The sequence below is a fragment of the Vigna umbellata genome, chromosome 8 (genome assembly GCF_029865625.1).
Source record: "Vigna umbellata cultivar VRB3 chromosome 8, Vumbellata_1.0, whole genome shotgun sequence".
Lineage (NCBI taxonomy): Eukaryota > Viridiplantae > Streptophyta > Magnoliopsida > Fabales > Fabaceae > Vigna > Vigna umbellata.
This window is the reverse complement of record NC_142172.1, coordinates 5,589,564-5,604,866: the sequence shown is the minus strand read 5'-3', so window position 1 is coordinate 5,604,866 and position 15,303 is coordinate 5,589,564. Positions and strand designations below refer to the sequence as shown.

The 15,303-nt window shown below is 29.4% G+C and overlaps 1 protein-coding gene and 1 long non-coding RNA gene across 2 annotated transcripts; one reads left to right on the top strand and one right to left on the bottom strand.

Moving 5' to 3' along the window:
* Nucleotides 1-230: 230 nt before the first annotated feature.
* LOC124834478 (uncharacterized) lies at nucleotides 231-1,710 on the bottom strand. Its single transcript, XM_047309177.2, has 3 exons — nucleotides 1,265-1,710; nucleotides 523-1,062; nucleotides 231-474 (listed from the first exon to the last, which is right to left on the bottom strand). The coding sequence occupies exons 1-3, from the start codon at nucleotides 1,708-1,710 to the stop codon at nucleotides 231-233; spliced, it is 1,230 nt and encodes a 409-aa protein (XP_047165133.2).
* Nucleotides 1,711-12,264: 10,554 nt separating this feature from the next.
* LOC148193907 (uncharacterized) lies at nucleotides 12,265-14,416 on the top strand. The gene is made up of 2 exons (XR_015781523.1): nucleotides 12,265-12,402; nucleotides 14,181-14,416. It is a non-coding gene; the product is annotated as an uncharacterized LOC148193907 (long non-coding RNA).
* Nucleotides 14,417-15,303: the final 887 nt, after the last annotated feature.

Below are 15,303 nucleotides of genomic sequence, written 5' to 3'. Positions count from 1 at the left end.
ATATCCACATCCGTTTCAAATCCAAACGGATATGCGACATTCATTCAGGCTTGGATGTTTTTTTTAGTTTTTAGTTTATTATTAAATTTTAATTTTTAGTTATTTTTATCAACTAATTTAATTTTAATTTTTTATTTTCAATTAATTTGTTACGTAATTATTTTACATGCACAGGGGACACCAAATGTACGTCTCAATACGCATTCATACTTTGATGAGTCCAATCCTATCTACTGCACTCTTTCCAATTCCTTAGCAATGAGATCCAATGCATATCGAGAGATACTCCCAATAAGTTTTCTATATCTGTATCCTTTAAAAGGGTCACTCGTGAGCAACAAACTTCTTTCAAATGATGCCTTAATCTTGTTGTGTTGTAGGATAACGACGTTATGAATAATATCCCAACAAGAACACAAATCACCCATATTATTGCCCAGAACTTTCTTCAAACTCCAATGAGCAGACTCAACCCTGAAATAAAAAAAAATCATCAACAAGTGCAAATAAATATTTATCTACCATGAACTGCTCGCATATTGAAAATCATTCACATACTCAGCAAATAAGCTTTCATCAGCACAATCCATCACATTTTGCCATGCATCCATCAACACATCCCAAACCTCAGTAGAATGAACTAACATTTTGTATTTAGCTTTAACATTTTTAAGGATGTGGAACTGACATAACATCTTATATGACTCAGGGAATACATTTGCAATGGCATTCATCAAAGCCAAGTCTCGGTCAGTGACAATGACTTTAGGACCACCCTCAGATGTTAAAAATAAACCTTTCATCTTTTCCAAAGCCCATGTGAAATTACTCTCTAGTTTAGTAGACAAGAAAGAAAATGTTGTAGAGAAGTTTAACCCTATAGACGTCATGCCCACAATCTCAAGTAATGGAAGTCTATTTCTGTTTGTTTTATATGTGGAATCCATCAAAAATACAACATTAAATGAGTTTAACAATTTCACCGCATCAGGATGTGTCCAAAACAGGTCAGTAACAACCTCTGAATCGTCGGAACACCTACTCCAATGAATGTACTTATCCCTGTCCAACAACATCATAAGTTGTTGTAGTTTAGTTCTGGACTCTCTCAATGATCGTTTATACGCTTGCCTTGCGTTGTAGATTTGTTTAATCGTTGTGACATTTCGATCATTATTTTGTTTGAGAGTTAATAAATATTTGCAGGTGTAACTTTACTCTTTGTCATATATCAACCAATAATGACTGCTCACTCATATTTAACCTGCCAGCATAAGGATGCCCAACTAAAGTTTCAGCCAACTCATGGTTGTGATGTTCACACATTACCTTCAACACCCATCCATCCCCGTTTGAACATGGTTTACCCTTTAATCTAAACAGACACTCACATTTACGAGTGTCGTATACACTAGGCACCGCATCGGCTTTGTATTTTTGATATTTCCCTCCTCTTTCACATCGAAGTATGATGAACGTTTTTCTTTCCCGTACACTAGTAGCTATATCCGATCTTACTATTACCACAACAAATCCTAAATCATAAGTCATCCCTCTTACCCTATAAAGTAAGTGCTCCCGTGAACGAAATATTTCATTTGTGGTAAATTTATTTGTCAAATCTCCCTCTCCAACTTTGCTAATGAATGAAGATAAATCAGATATCAAACTAGAACCAACTTGGGAATCCATATGAAGATATTCATCCATTTTAAACAATAATCACCTATAAAATTATAAAAAGTCTTATTAATATAATTAATAATTAATCAAACAAATATAAAAATATTAATATAATAAAATTATATATTTCATATAATTAAACAAATAAATAATATTTTATATAATTATAAATTTGTTAAAACATACAAAAATCATATATAAAAAATATATATTATACAAAAACATTAAAACAAAAAACTAATTATATATAACGTGCAAAATACAAAAAATATAAATATAAACTAATAACAATATTAAAATATCTCCAAAATTAATATAAAAAAATAAGCTAATAAAAATAAGCTGAAAAATAAACGTATAATCTTTAAATGGATGTGAGCATCCGTCAGCGGATGTCAACATCCGTTTATAGATTATACGTTTATTTTTTAGGGTTTATTACGCACCTTCACGATGAATCTCTGCACCTTCAAGCACCACACCACCACCACACACACGACTGATCAATTGCTTTCACCACTTGCAATCTCTCATTAAGCACACTGAAAGTCCACCACACTCTCACACCACAATTCTATGAATGAGAAGAAGAAGTGGAACGTGAGAGGAAGAAGAACACAATGAAACAATGAGAGACAAATGATAAAGAGGAAGAAGAGTTGACGCTTCATACATGTAGAGAGGTTAAAAAATATTAATCATAAAATTTTACTAAGAGTAAAATAGGAATGAGAAAATAAAGAGAGAGATAAAAGAAGAATGGGATGATAGAGGGAGCAAGGGGTGTTGGTGGAGGAAGCAACACCCTGGCAAACATTACTTTCAGTTCACAAGCCCAATATTTTCATCCTACAAATGCATCCATACTTTGGCTATTACTTCCTACACCATATCCTTACACCCTATCATTTCTGAATTCATATTTTTGAAACACATTAAAATAATTTTGGAAATGTTTTCCGTAAACAATCACCCAACTTCTATATGGAAATAAATTTTCAAAGGCTTTTGATGGGGTGCATAAAGAAATTTGATAGGTGCAGAAAGTCCTTGCCCATACTTTTCCAATTTGTAATAAAGAAATGTTTGATAGTTCAACCCACTTGTGTTATTTACCTTGTGTAATTGACTTACTTGTTTGAACTGTGAAGAAATGCATGTGAATATTGGACACTTCAAAATGATGTTAATGTCAAGTTAACTAAAGTGATTACATTGAATTCTTTTACAAAAATATGGATTCAATTAAGTAAAAAACAAATATAATGACCAAAATGAATCAAAGGTTAAACATATTAACAAAATTAGTAATTAAAACAATATTATACAATGATGTGTGGTATAAATAATAAATAAGACGTAATAAGTCAAAATTGACTTGTTAACAAATCAACACATGATATGCATAGTGAATGCTACTTGTCATTTTAGTAATATCGTCAATGTAAGTGAAGTATATTTAATCAATAACGTATGGTAAAATGTGTCTTAACTATTCATTTAGTAAGGAATGTCTCCCGTTTTCTTTTGAAGGAGCATGTCTTATAGACTTATTTTGTGGTTGGAAGTTGTGTTTATTATTATATAAAACATCTAATATATTCACATATTGTATGTTATGTGTTAAACACATCAAAATATTATATATTTTGTTAACTAATAAGCAACATAATAAGGAATCAATTATTTTTATATTGCATAAATAGATAATATATCTAAAACATGATAGAGATCTCAATCAACTAAAGATAAGAGAATGTTATATTATGTAAGCCTATACAATCTTCACTTTAATAACTTATTTTATAAGATAAAATTGTGTCTAGTACACTTTTAAAATAGAATTAAAGTTATACAAAATTTATTCTCATTATATTTGTTTTTTATGAACCTATTGTATTGTCTATTATCAAAACATTGTTAATATTTAGTCTTACATTTTAAATATATATTTTTTTAGCATGAAAAACTTGTATTAAACATTTTACATCAATAAAAATAAAACAAATTTAAGTAAATATAAACTTTATTTATGAACCAAGTAAGATTCACTTAAAACATTATGATTACTATTTCTTTTATTAAAAGTTTTATTTTTATTAATTTAATTTTTATAAACTCAAATAAATTCATTAATAATTATGAGCGATTATAGGAAATCGAATCCCATAATACTTGCACTCGCTACATTAATAAGGAAATAATTAAATACTATATCATTACATGTGGTATTCATTAAGGATATTATTTAGTATTAATCACAGATTTTATTTGATATTAATTATTTTTGTTATTCCAAAATGTAGTAATATAAAATTCGAATAAATCAAATTTGATATCATTACTTAAATATATATGATTATAATTGATTGAAGGAGAAATATTCAGTAATCAATCATATATTTTATTTATTTTAAATATCTTTTAAATATTTTAGTCTTGACCTATAAATACATATTGTTCACGAGGAAATATTACTCAATTTTTTATTACTTCATATTCTATAATTTCTCTAAACTCTCAGTCACTTGAAGATAAGGAAATTTTGTGCAGGTGATCTCCTGTGAGTATTCATCAACTATTCCAGGGTCAGTACTTTTAACAATACTACGTTTTGCACTTTGAATCCAATTGTTCCTTTCGGGTAAGAACAATTTAATGTAATTATTATCATAAAAATATATAATTTTTTATAGAAATATTTAAATTTTTTTAATTACTATAATTATAAAAAATAAAGATAAAATGTTAAAAAAATAAGAAAACACGTATATAAAAAATGAATGTCAGTCTTATACATAATATTTAATTATTCCACTTGTAACTAAATAATTCGATTCTAATATGTTATCTTTTTATATCAAGTTAATTTCTTTTTGCAATATTATTGTATTTTATGTATTAATGTATTAATATACATTTTAATTTTCGGTTGTATATATATTTTTGTACTTATATAGTTATATAAATTTTTTATTTCTATCTTATCTTGTTTAGATTAAATATATTATTTAAAATACGAATATTTTTATTATCAGGTTAATGTGATGAAAACCAAGTTTAAACTTTGAAAAAAGTTTAAATTGAATAAATTTATCTAAAAACAATAGTACTCTAATCATAAATTAAACTTTTTAAAAACAGGAATTTCTGAAATAGTTGAGATATTTACCATTATTCTTGGTAGAGAAAAAAATTATATTTAAATTTGTCATTTTTTTTAACATTGTAATTTTAAAATAAAAATATGATAATTTTTTTATAAACAAATGTTATGTAAGTTTTGTTTTCTAACCCACAACTTCTTTTACTACTTCTAACTTTTACTTCTAGACCAACATTATAGGTTTTGTTTGTTTTTGTGTAAAATAGAAATTATTCTATGATATATTATGAGATTATTATTAATGTTATACATTATTTAAATTGATATCAGTTAATACAATCACACTAGTTTGACTCATAATTTATTAATCTAGTAAACTAATCATTGACCAAATTTTAAAGTTATTATAAAATTCAATAAATAATTTCTTTAATATAATTTATAGTACCAATTAAAATCAAATGGTGGGGTCAAATATTATTAATTATAATTATAAATGTGTACAAGTATTTTATTCCACGAGCAACACTTTTTGCCATTCTCGTAAATAATAATCTTCAAAGTCTATAAATATGTTGCTGTTAGAAAGAAAGTTAATAAAAAGTTGACAAATTTCTTTGCTGTCACAGGGGATTGAAAGTTGAAGAAAAAACTACACAAAAATGGGTTTTGCAGTGAAGCATATGTTGGCAGCCATGGTTTTTGTTCTTCTATTCTCACTAGGTACGTAGATCAAACACAAAATTTTCTTCACAGCCATGTATTTTTAATTTCAAAAGTTAACTTATTTAATGAAAATAATTGAGTAATAAAATAATGTCACGAGTAATAATGATATGAATAAAAATAATTATATTAACTCATTTTTAAAAGAAATAAAATAAAGTTAAAAACATTTAAAAATAAAATTGGAAAAGAAAATCATAAGTTTTGTTGTGTAAATGTATTATGATGATTGTGAACAGGTATGAGCAGACAGCATTGTCTGGGGCCATGCCAAGAATATCCAGACTGTGCTGGAACTTGCAAGAAGGCTTCGTATCAGATAGGACAATGTGTTATGGTTGATCCAAAACATGGCTTCTGTTGTTGTGCAAAGTTTATTGTTAAACCCGCAAAACTGGAACACTTTAACTAAAGAGGACAAAACAATTTATTGTCATTTTAAATAAATGAATCTATAAGATCTTTATTCTTATTCCAGTTAATGAAAAATTATGTGTTCTCTAAAACATGCATGTATAGTTTCTCTACAATTTATTTATTTTTTAAATTGTTGATAATAAATTAGTTTGATTAAATTTAAAATAAATTTTAAAATTATTACTTATTTAAGAAGTAGACTTTGTTTATTAAAATAAATTCAAATAAAAAATATATTATATTTGAGTGTGAGAGTCTAGTGGAAAGAATTAACATTCTAGAATGTTCGTATTTAGATTATTAGTTTAAATTCAATGTCTAAATATAATTTGTATAATTTTATTGTTCCCTTAAATAGGAAATACAAACGCAGTTTTTATAAGTATTTATTTTCCCTTCACTCCTACGTAAATTGATCTTATCTTTTACGTGTTTTTTTAAAATGATGAATATTAGGGTATGTAACATGTTTTTTAACAAGTTTTTGTTATGAAAACTTTTATGTGAGTCTACATTTTTCATGTTTAAATTTTTTTAATTATAAAGTAAGTTCAATACTTAATATCATAATGGTTTTTAAACTTTTAATTATTACATTTGAATCTTAACATGATAAGTTATCATTTTTAAATTATTACTGGACGAAAATGTTAATTATCAAATTAATTTAAAAATAACATGATAATTTTTAAAATTCTATTTTAATTATTACCTTATTTTACTTAACATTATAATTTTTAATACTTTATATAGATAAAAATCTATTATCAACTAAATTTGAAATTGAATATAATTCTTTAAAATTAGAACGTAAATAAAATAATTTAATTATAAAATGAGTCATAGAATAACATAATAACTTTTATATTTTCAAACATAATAGACAAAAATTAATTATTAATTTCTAAAACATAAATATAATTCACCATTTTTTAAATTATTACTTAAATGAGAATTTTGATCATCAAATAAACTCTACACTTTCACATAATAATCAATAATTTCTAAAATTTTATGTGAATGATAAAACGAGTTTATGAATAAACAAGATAGTAATGCTATTAAAAAGTTATTATATAAGAAAATCTTTAATTATCATCCCAGACTTAATAAAATAATATAGTTTAAAATAACAAAAATGATTTAGTTAGTGTTTTTTTTTATGTGATCGAGATATCTAATTAACATGATCCACGCATGCTATAATCTTTCTATTCTTGAGTCGGACTGCAGGCATGGGTAGTACCTGTGTAAAAGCTCAATTCAGTAAAATAATTTAGGATATTAAATATATATACTATAAAAAGCAATTATCTCTGTCTCTCCTCTTGCACCTCCACAGTTTCTTTTTTTATCTTTTTCTTATTAAGAATTAATTAGCTTTCAAAAGCTAATTAAAAGTTTTACATATTTTGAAAATTGTTAAAATTTTAATCAATTTTCAAAAGCAAAGTCTTAATTAGTTTTCAAAAATTGGATTAAAAAAAAATTTAATAAATTTTTTTAAAGAAATTTTTTAATCGACTTTCAAAAGGTGATTAAAAAAAATTGCTTAATCAACTTTCAAAAATCGATTACAATTTTTTTTAAATTTTATTTGTTTTAGTTTACGTTTTTATATTTTATAATAATTTATAAAATTTAATCTAATATGTTTTAGTGCATAAGAAATTAATATATGATCGTTACTTTTCCAACGGTTAACATATTTTTAATTTTTTTTTGTTTTTAATCTTTTAATATGTACTATTTATTATTATTTAATATTATATTTTATAAATTCAAATATTAATGTGTATTAAATTATATAAAAATATTAAATTAAATAAAGGGTTAAATATGTTTTTAGTCTCTAAACTATCAAGCAAATTTGTTTTTAGTTCCTCAAGTAAGGTACATTTTAGTCCTTATATTTAAAAAAAACGTTAATTTTTTATCCTCCCGGCGGTTAGTTTTGGAAGACCTAAAATTAAGGTTTTTTTTGAAAGAGGAGAACTAAAAATGTAAAAGAGGAACTACAAACAAATTCGTTTGATAGTTTAGGGACTAAAAACATATTTAACCCTTAAATAAATGTCTATTAAATATTAAATGAAAAAATATGTTAACTGGTTTTGAAAATCTTGTTAACATATTACTTTATTATTTTTATTATTATTAAATATTAAATTAAAATATATTATTATTATAAAATATTAAATTAAAAAATATATTTATTATACTATTATTAGTATAAAAAACAAAAAAAGTAAAGTAAATTAAAAAATAAAAAAAAATAAGGAACCTTAACTGGATATGTTAAGAATTTTTTCTTAATTTTTGAAAGTCGGTTAAGGCTTCGTTGATTTTCGAAAGCCAGTTTAGATTTCATCGATTTTCAAAAGCCAGCTAAGGTTTTAATGATTTTCAAAATACGTAAAACTCTTAACCGACTTATGAAAGCGGGTTGGTTTTTAATGAAAAGGATAAAATTGGAATTTTAGAGGTACAGGAAAAAAATAAAGAGGTGTTAAGAGAATCACTCTACTAAAAAAGGTGTTTACTTGGTGATTAATCTCTTATATACCTTTTTATTTGGACTATTATTTAAATGGGTCTAACTTACACCTAGTCTTTCCATTTTAAGAATGTGTCTCTATTTTACGAATGTGTAGATATGTATTAAATCTTGTATTACCACATATATTACTATTTTTAACATGGACTATGATGATATCAGCCACTTTAATCCCTGTCTATTAAAAATACCCTTAGTTGTAGATCAGGATCATCTTGACCTTATACAACACTATCCACCCCACCCCCTGCTACCCCCACCTTGTAGTTTCCACGTAATAATGCATAAAGAGTCTTATGCTAAGATGATATTTAGGTGTTACATTATGTTTTATTCACATTGCATAACTATGACCTAGCATATTCAATAACTGTTGATGAAAGAGATATGATAGATGAGAAGGGCAAAGATAACCACTCTAGATTATTTTCTTGCCCTATAAATAGAGGTTGATGCATGGGAAGGTCTCATTAGTGTAATAATTGTTGGAAGTCTCACATCGATTAGAGATAAAAACAATTTATAATATATAAGTGAGGTGCAAACCTCACCTTATAAGCCAATTTTATTGGGTTGAGTTAGGCTTAAACTCACTTTCTAATATGGTATCAGAGCCATGGTTATAGTCTATCCTAACGATATTTCTTGTTTCTTGGGCTTTTCTATTCCACCCGTTATCGGGCCACTATCGGACCACCAATTTCTACTATCACGCTCGAGATGTCTATACCTCGACGTGAAGGGATGTGTTGGAAGTCCCACATCGACTAGAGATAAATAACCCTACAACATCCGCTTGTGACCTTCTTGTGGCCATCTCCCAAGCATACTTTATAGGGAGTAATTTCTTCTTCCCCAAACCTAGTTCTTTTACCAGTTTGGTAGAAATAAAGTTGTGGCTGACACCACTATCAATCAATACCATCACCCATCTTCCTTTTACCTCACCCAGTAACTTCATTGTGTTGGTTGGTGTCAATCCTCCAGTTGAGAATGCTGAAAATTCCATTTGTTTCTACTTTATTTCTTCCATTTCTTTCCTTTCTTGTACTTCCTCATCCTTCGCCATAATTAAAACTCTAATACTCCTTTTGGGACACCTATGACTAGGGCTATAGGGCCCTCCACAATGAAAACATCTACCCTCTTCCCTCCTCTGTATGTACTCTAAATATGGAAGGGGTTTCTTACCCCCTTTTTTTGTTATTTCCTCCATCGTTATTGCCCATCTTGGAACCTCCAATCGTACTCTGTCCGCTTTTGGTTTCTTTGAACACTTCTGTGCCTGAAATAGCTTCATAACCTCCTTGATACCATATTAGAAAGTGAATTTTAAGCCTAATTCAACCCCAAAACACCGACGTCTAAGGGTGAGGTTTGCACTCCACTTATATATATATATATTATAATTTGATCTTATCTCTAGTCGATATGGGACTTCCAACAATAATAGAGATATCATGGTTGAGATAAAATCGACTCTATTTGTCGATAACGTATGTCACACTCATTTACTTATTGTGATTCTGCATTAAGATCTAGAGTTTCGAGGATGGTGAAGCCATATTTATGTCGTCTTCATCACATAGGTAGTGAGGATATCACCTAACTAATGAGGATAGTGATGTCCATGCCTTGTTTCATAGGTGTTATGATGGAGTAGATTTCAATGTAAATGTTTATTTTTTAAGGTATAGTTGATTATTTTTCGTAAATACATTTGTAAATAGTATTGAGATGGTAAAGTGGATGAGGATGTCAACATAGATCAACTAGGTATAATAGATAACATGTGTTGTGGTTACGAACGTGAAGTCAAAAGAAATTATAGTGGGCAACAGACAAAAGAAACATTAACAATGAATAAATCACTAGTTGATTTAACATTAATCGTTAACTATTATATTTTATATGTGGTATAATATTCAATTATAAACATTATATATATGGAATTCATGTATGGAAGGATATGGAGTTAAAAGTTTAGATTATATATATATATATATATATATATATATATATATATATATATATATATATATATATATATATTTATATATATTTATACGTTAACTAGAAAAAGGATGTAATTTAAGAGGGGTTCATTTTTGGCGATATTAAAACCGCTTTAAATTTTCGGTGATTTTATTAAAACCGCAACTAAGTTTTAAATTTTTATTTTTTAAATACTTTTCGGCGGTTCTCAGAAAACCGCAAATAACGCTTTTAAAATGTTTTAAATTCTCGCAATTTCTATTTCTGCAAAATTGTACTCTACTTCGTCTTCGCTTCTTTTTTTTAAAACGCTGTTCTGCTTCTTTTTTTTGAAAACGTTGTTCTTCTTCTTCCCTTCCCATAATTTCTAAGTTCACTTTTTGCTGTTCTTCACTTCCTGCCACCACGCCGTAGAATGGAAACTCGTGTGGAAAGTTTTATTTCTGACTCCCATTGAAGCTTCTCTGGACAAGCGACACAGAGTATCAAGAGAAGTTCACGAAAGGAGAATGTAAGCATGTCTATCTCCGACACTTTCATTCAGCTTCTATGTTCATCTCCAAGGTTTGGCTTCATTGTGCCTTTCTGTTTGTTGCTTGTGGTAATTTTTATCTTTCCTATTTTATTTTGTAGTAGAATGGGGGAACGAAAATAAATTTAGGGTTTAATTGTTTACAAAAGTGGGAAAGAATTTAAGATTTTACTTTTTGATAATTGATTTGCGTTTTCTAGGATTTTCCCTACAAAACGCGATGGAATCAAGCGAACACAGTGAGATAGATGAGTTGTGCATTGTGATGGAAATCGTGAAGAAGCATGCCTATGGAGGACTTCTTTTTAGGGTTTCTTTTTTTTCTTCTTCTTTCTCCACAATCTCATTTCTCTTCTCTTCTTCTAAATTAAATTTCAAGAATTAGGTTGGAAGATGATGCAAAAGCAGTAGTGAATGGCAGAAGTATGAAGAAAGAGAGAGGGAAATAAGCTCTGATCATCCTTGATGTGAAACTTTGGGTACCTCCGAAGGTTGTCGTGATGATAATTGTAGTGGAGTAGACTCCAGAGTGTCCTTTATCAAAAAAGTTCAATACTATATCATCACCAATTAATTTTCTCTGGTATTTGAATTCCTAGATTGTAATTCCTCTCTTTTATTTGATTTAGTTGCTGTAGTAATTCACTATTTTTTAGCAATATTTCATAATCATCTGATTTGTGTTAATGGATAATTATATGAGAAGAATTAAGTGATTTAAGATTTACACACTTGGTTTCTTGGAGGTAACACTGTTGTAACTGTTATCAAGCAGGTCCATTCAGAACTTCTAACAATTGCATTACCACCTTGTCAATGTTATAATTGACCACATTCTTTCCCCCTTTTGTAAGACCCTGAAAACTAGAGGAAAAATTAAGTCTTGGGTCATTAGAAGATTAAGAAACCCAAAATGTATCAAGTTGTAATAAAAGTTCAAGTTAATATGTAAAATACAATGCTGTCAACTTTGACATGGTTTAGTATTTTAATTATAACTGTTTGTACAAATTAGATATTGAGTTGATTATTTTTCCATTAGAAATTAGACTCGAATAGCTTCGATTCGAGTACTCATACGCGGAATTCCGACATCGGGAAGGGGTTTAACAGGACTGACAAAGTTGTCCCAGTGATTGAACACGTTTTTGACGCGTTTTGAACGCGTTTTTGACTGGGTAAACGCGTTTTTACTATTTAAACGCGTTTTTACTATTTAAACACGTTTTTATGGTTATTTAAGAGTGTTTTAGGGCTGAGAGAAGTTCCTAAGTTGAATCAGAGGTCAGAGCACGGAGGTTTTGAAGCAGAGAGACTTTGGAGTTCTGTTTTGAGTCGGGGGAACGTTCGCAAAGAGTTTTTGGAAGATTAGCTAAGGAGAAAACCGTAAGGGGAGCTAACCTTGAGTCTTTTTGTTTCTGTATGATCTTAAAATTGGTATATGTTTAGGATTTTGATTCTCTTTATGATTTTAGAGTGAAATGCTGTTTCTGTTGTATCTTTTGAATTGATGTACGGTTTGGAATTGGGATATGCTTCTGTTTGGACGATTTTAAATAGATCTTGTTTGTATTAAGTATTTTGAATCGGTGGAAGTTTTTTTAGGTATACTTATAGTTTGAAGATTTTAAATCTGTTTATGGGTCTAAAAGGAGATTAGGTTTTTGATATGAAATTTTGAGTTGTACTATTTATCCGCTGTCTTTTATTTATATGTTGAGTTTAGATGTTTATAAGATTTGGATGAATATGGGTTGTTGATAGAAGATGAGTTTTTGGATGTCTAGAAGGTCCGTATGATGAAAGGAATAGTCGGTATAGCCCGAAAAGTAAATGTTCGTGATTTTGGAATAGTAATTTCGTTGGAGCGAGTTATGTGTGACAGATTTAGTGATTTTGATGTTTTTGATGTTTTGGGAGTTCTGGATGTCCGTTTTGGACGTTCTTTAGGTCGTTCTGGGGGTTTTTGACCCTTCCGGAGCCATTGGTGAAGGTATCCAATCTGTTTGACATACTTAAGGGTTCAAATTAATAGACCATAAAGAATTATGTGTAAATAAGTGATATTAGCGTTCGGTCGTTGGTGTAGGTTAAACCTTGATTTACATCGTTCGGTTGATATTTGATTGAATAGTTTTCGATTAAGTATTGATCTGTTACAGTTAGGTCTTGAATGTTTAGTACCGTTCGGTTAGAATTGGATTTAGTATCGTTCGGTCAGGCTTTGATTTAATACTGTTCGGTTAAGTGTGGTACTGGTTGGTCATGTGTTAAGTTGTGACATTTGGTCAGGATTCTAGACGATCGTCCAATACTTTAGGTGTTCGACATAGTACTCTAGGTGTTCGATCAATATTCAATACGTTCGTCCTTTGGCAAGTCAAGGAGTTTTAATCTTGTTCTTTTTGTGTGGTGAGGTATTCTTTTCGGTTAAGGTTTCTATTAATCCAGTATGATATTTTAAATGAATTATTCTATGTTGTTTTAAGGGTATATGTATGTCTTATCATGTTGGTATTAAAGTAAAAAGGTATGTGATTCAAAGTAATGGAAAGTGTGGTTTTACAAGTAAGGTTAATGGACGTAATTCCATGAATCTCAAGGGAGATTACATGGTGGTGCCCTATTTTATTGGACGTAATTCCATGGTCTTCAAGGAGAGGATACATGGTGGTGCCCTTATTGTGTGTGGAATGATTTGCATGGGAGCTCAGTCTTGGGGGTTATCCTGAAACTCCAATGGTCTGTCATTCTCAATTGGAGAGGATTGATTCATGTGGTGAGGAGTAGCAGGAGGTCCTAGTCTTGGAGGCTTCCAGTATGCTCCAAGGTGAGTGATAACGGACTAACCTCGTGAGTGTGGTAGGGTGAAACCCATTGGCAATGGTTTTGCAAAGCAGTAGAGGCCACCACGAGTGCACGACCCACCATAGCTCGGCAATCATTCAAGTCCGGACGAGTCAAGTATTAAGTTTATTGAGTCAAGTGTAAAGTATAAAGTGTAACAAGTCATGTGTATAGTTTAATTGATCTGTATTTCTTTGCATGTTGTGTATGATGTGATAACATGATTTTCGTATATCTAGCTTACCCTTGCTTGTGTGTTTGTGTTTGCTTGGGTATGCTTTTTCTTTTGTGATGATCATCCACTTGGATGGGAGCAGATGGCGAGGATGTTCGTGTGGAGGCAGCTTTGGAAGGAGGTAGCGATGCTGCTGTTTAGTCTTCATAGGACTTTCTTAATAATTCCATGTATTTCGGAATACCTTTTCTTTCACGTTTCCAACTTAAACTCTAAGTGTGTTTAAGTTTTAAATTCTGACTCTATTTGGGATGATTGTAATCCTAATTACTCTTAACTGCTTTCCTATATTATGTATGATGACGTCTTTATTTTATATGCATGACGTATATAATTTGGGACGTTACACCTTTCAATTTCAGGTGACCAATTAATAATTGGAAATTTGGGGATTCTCGTGCAGGTCGTTTTACACATTTCAGTTTCCTCAAGGGACATTTTGGTATATGCAATATCAAACAAACTACTAGGCTAGTTATGGTAGAGTATGTTTCCTTAATTTTTTTGTATAACTACTGGAATTTAACACAAATTTCATTTTGAAAATTCTAGCTTCCCTTCATTAACAATGAATTTAACTACTGGATATGTCACCTAAACTTTAATGCCCTTACTTTACCATCACCAACTTTACCATCCTATTTATTTATTAAACTGTGGATCATTTGTAATATTAAATCAAGTATAATATGACAAAGCTCTAGAGTATACACCTTTTTCCCAGAGTATGGATATAAATGGTATAAAAATGATTGTGGATGTTTTAATGTATGGTGTTGTGATTATTAGTGGATCTGATGGGTAGAAATGCATACGCAGGCCGATCGTTCAACTTACATTTCTAGAGAGATTCTTTCAACAGTTCCTGATCCTGGTGCTATGGCTGAAGCGACTTGGTTCAGAGTTGCGACCTTAGCTGTGAAGGAAAAACATGAGAGCTAAGCCTCGACATACATAACTCTTCTTACAATCTCCTTCTGTTTGTGCAGATATAGCCAAGTTTTGTTATGAATTTTGTACTCTTGTAACCAACCATTTAGGCTTTCCGCTTATGTCTGTGCCTTTTTTCGCATAAAACTGAGAGAGTCATTGTCAGTCAGTCACTCAACTTTATACACGCCAAATTTTAAAGTGGATGTAAATTTTACACTTTCTCATTATACAATCGATGATAATATCCATCTCATTTTCAACTCACAAGAAAT

Coding starts and splice junctions, on each gene's coding strand:
- LOC124834478 (XM_047309177.2), bottom strand. CDS start 1,710: ATGGATGAATATCTTCATATGGATTCCCAAGTTGGTTCTAGTTTGATA. Junction 1,063..1,264: donor GGGCATCCTTATGCTGGCAG/GTTAAATATGAG, acceptor GTTGTTGGACAG/GGATAAGTACATTCATTGGA. Junction 475..522: donor CAATATGCGAGCAGTTCATG/GTAGATAAATAT, acceptor TTTTTATTTCAG/GGTTGAGTCTGCTCATTGGA.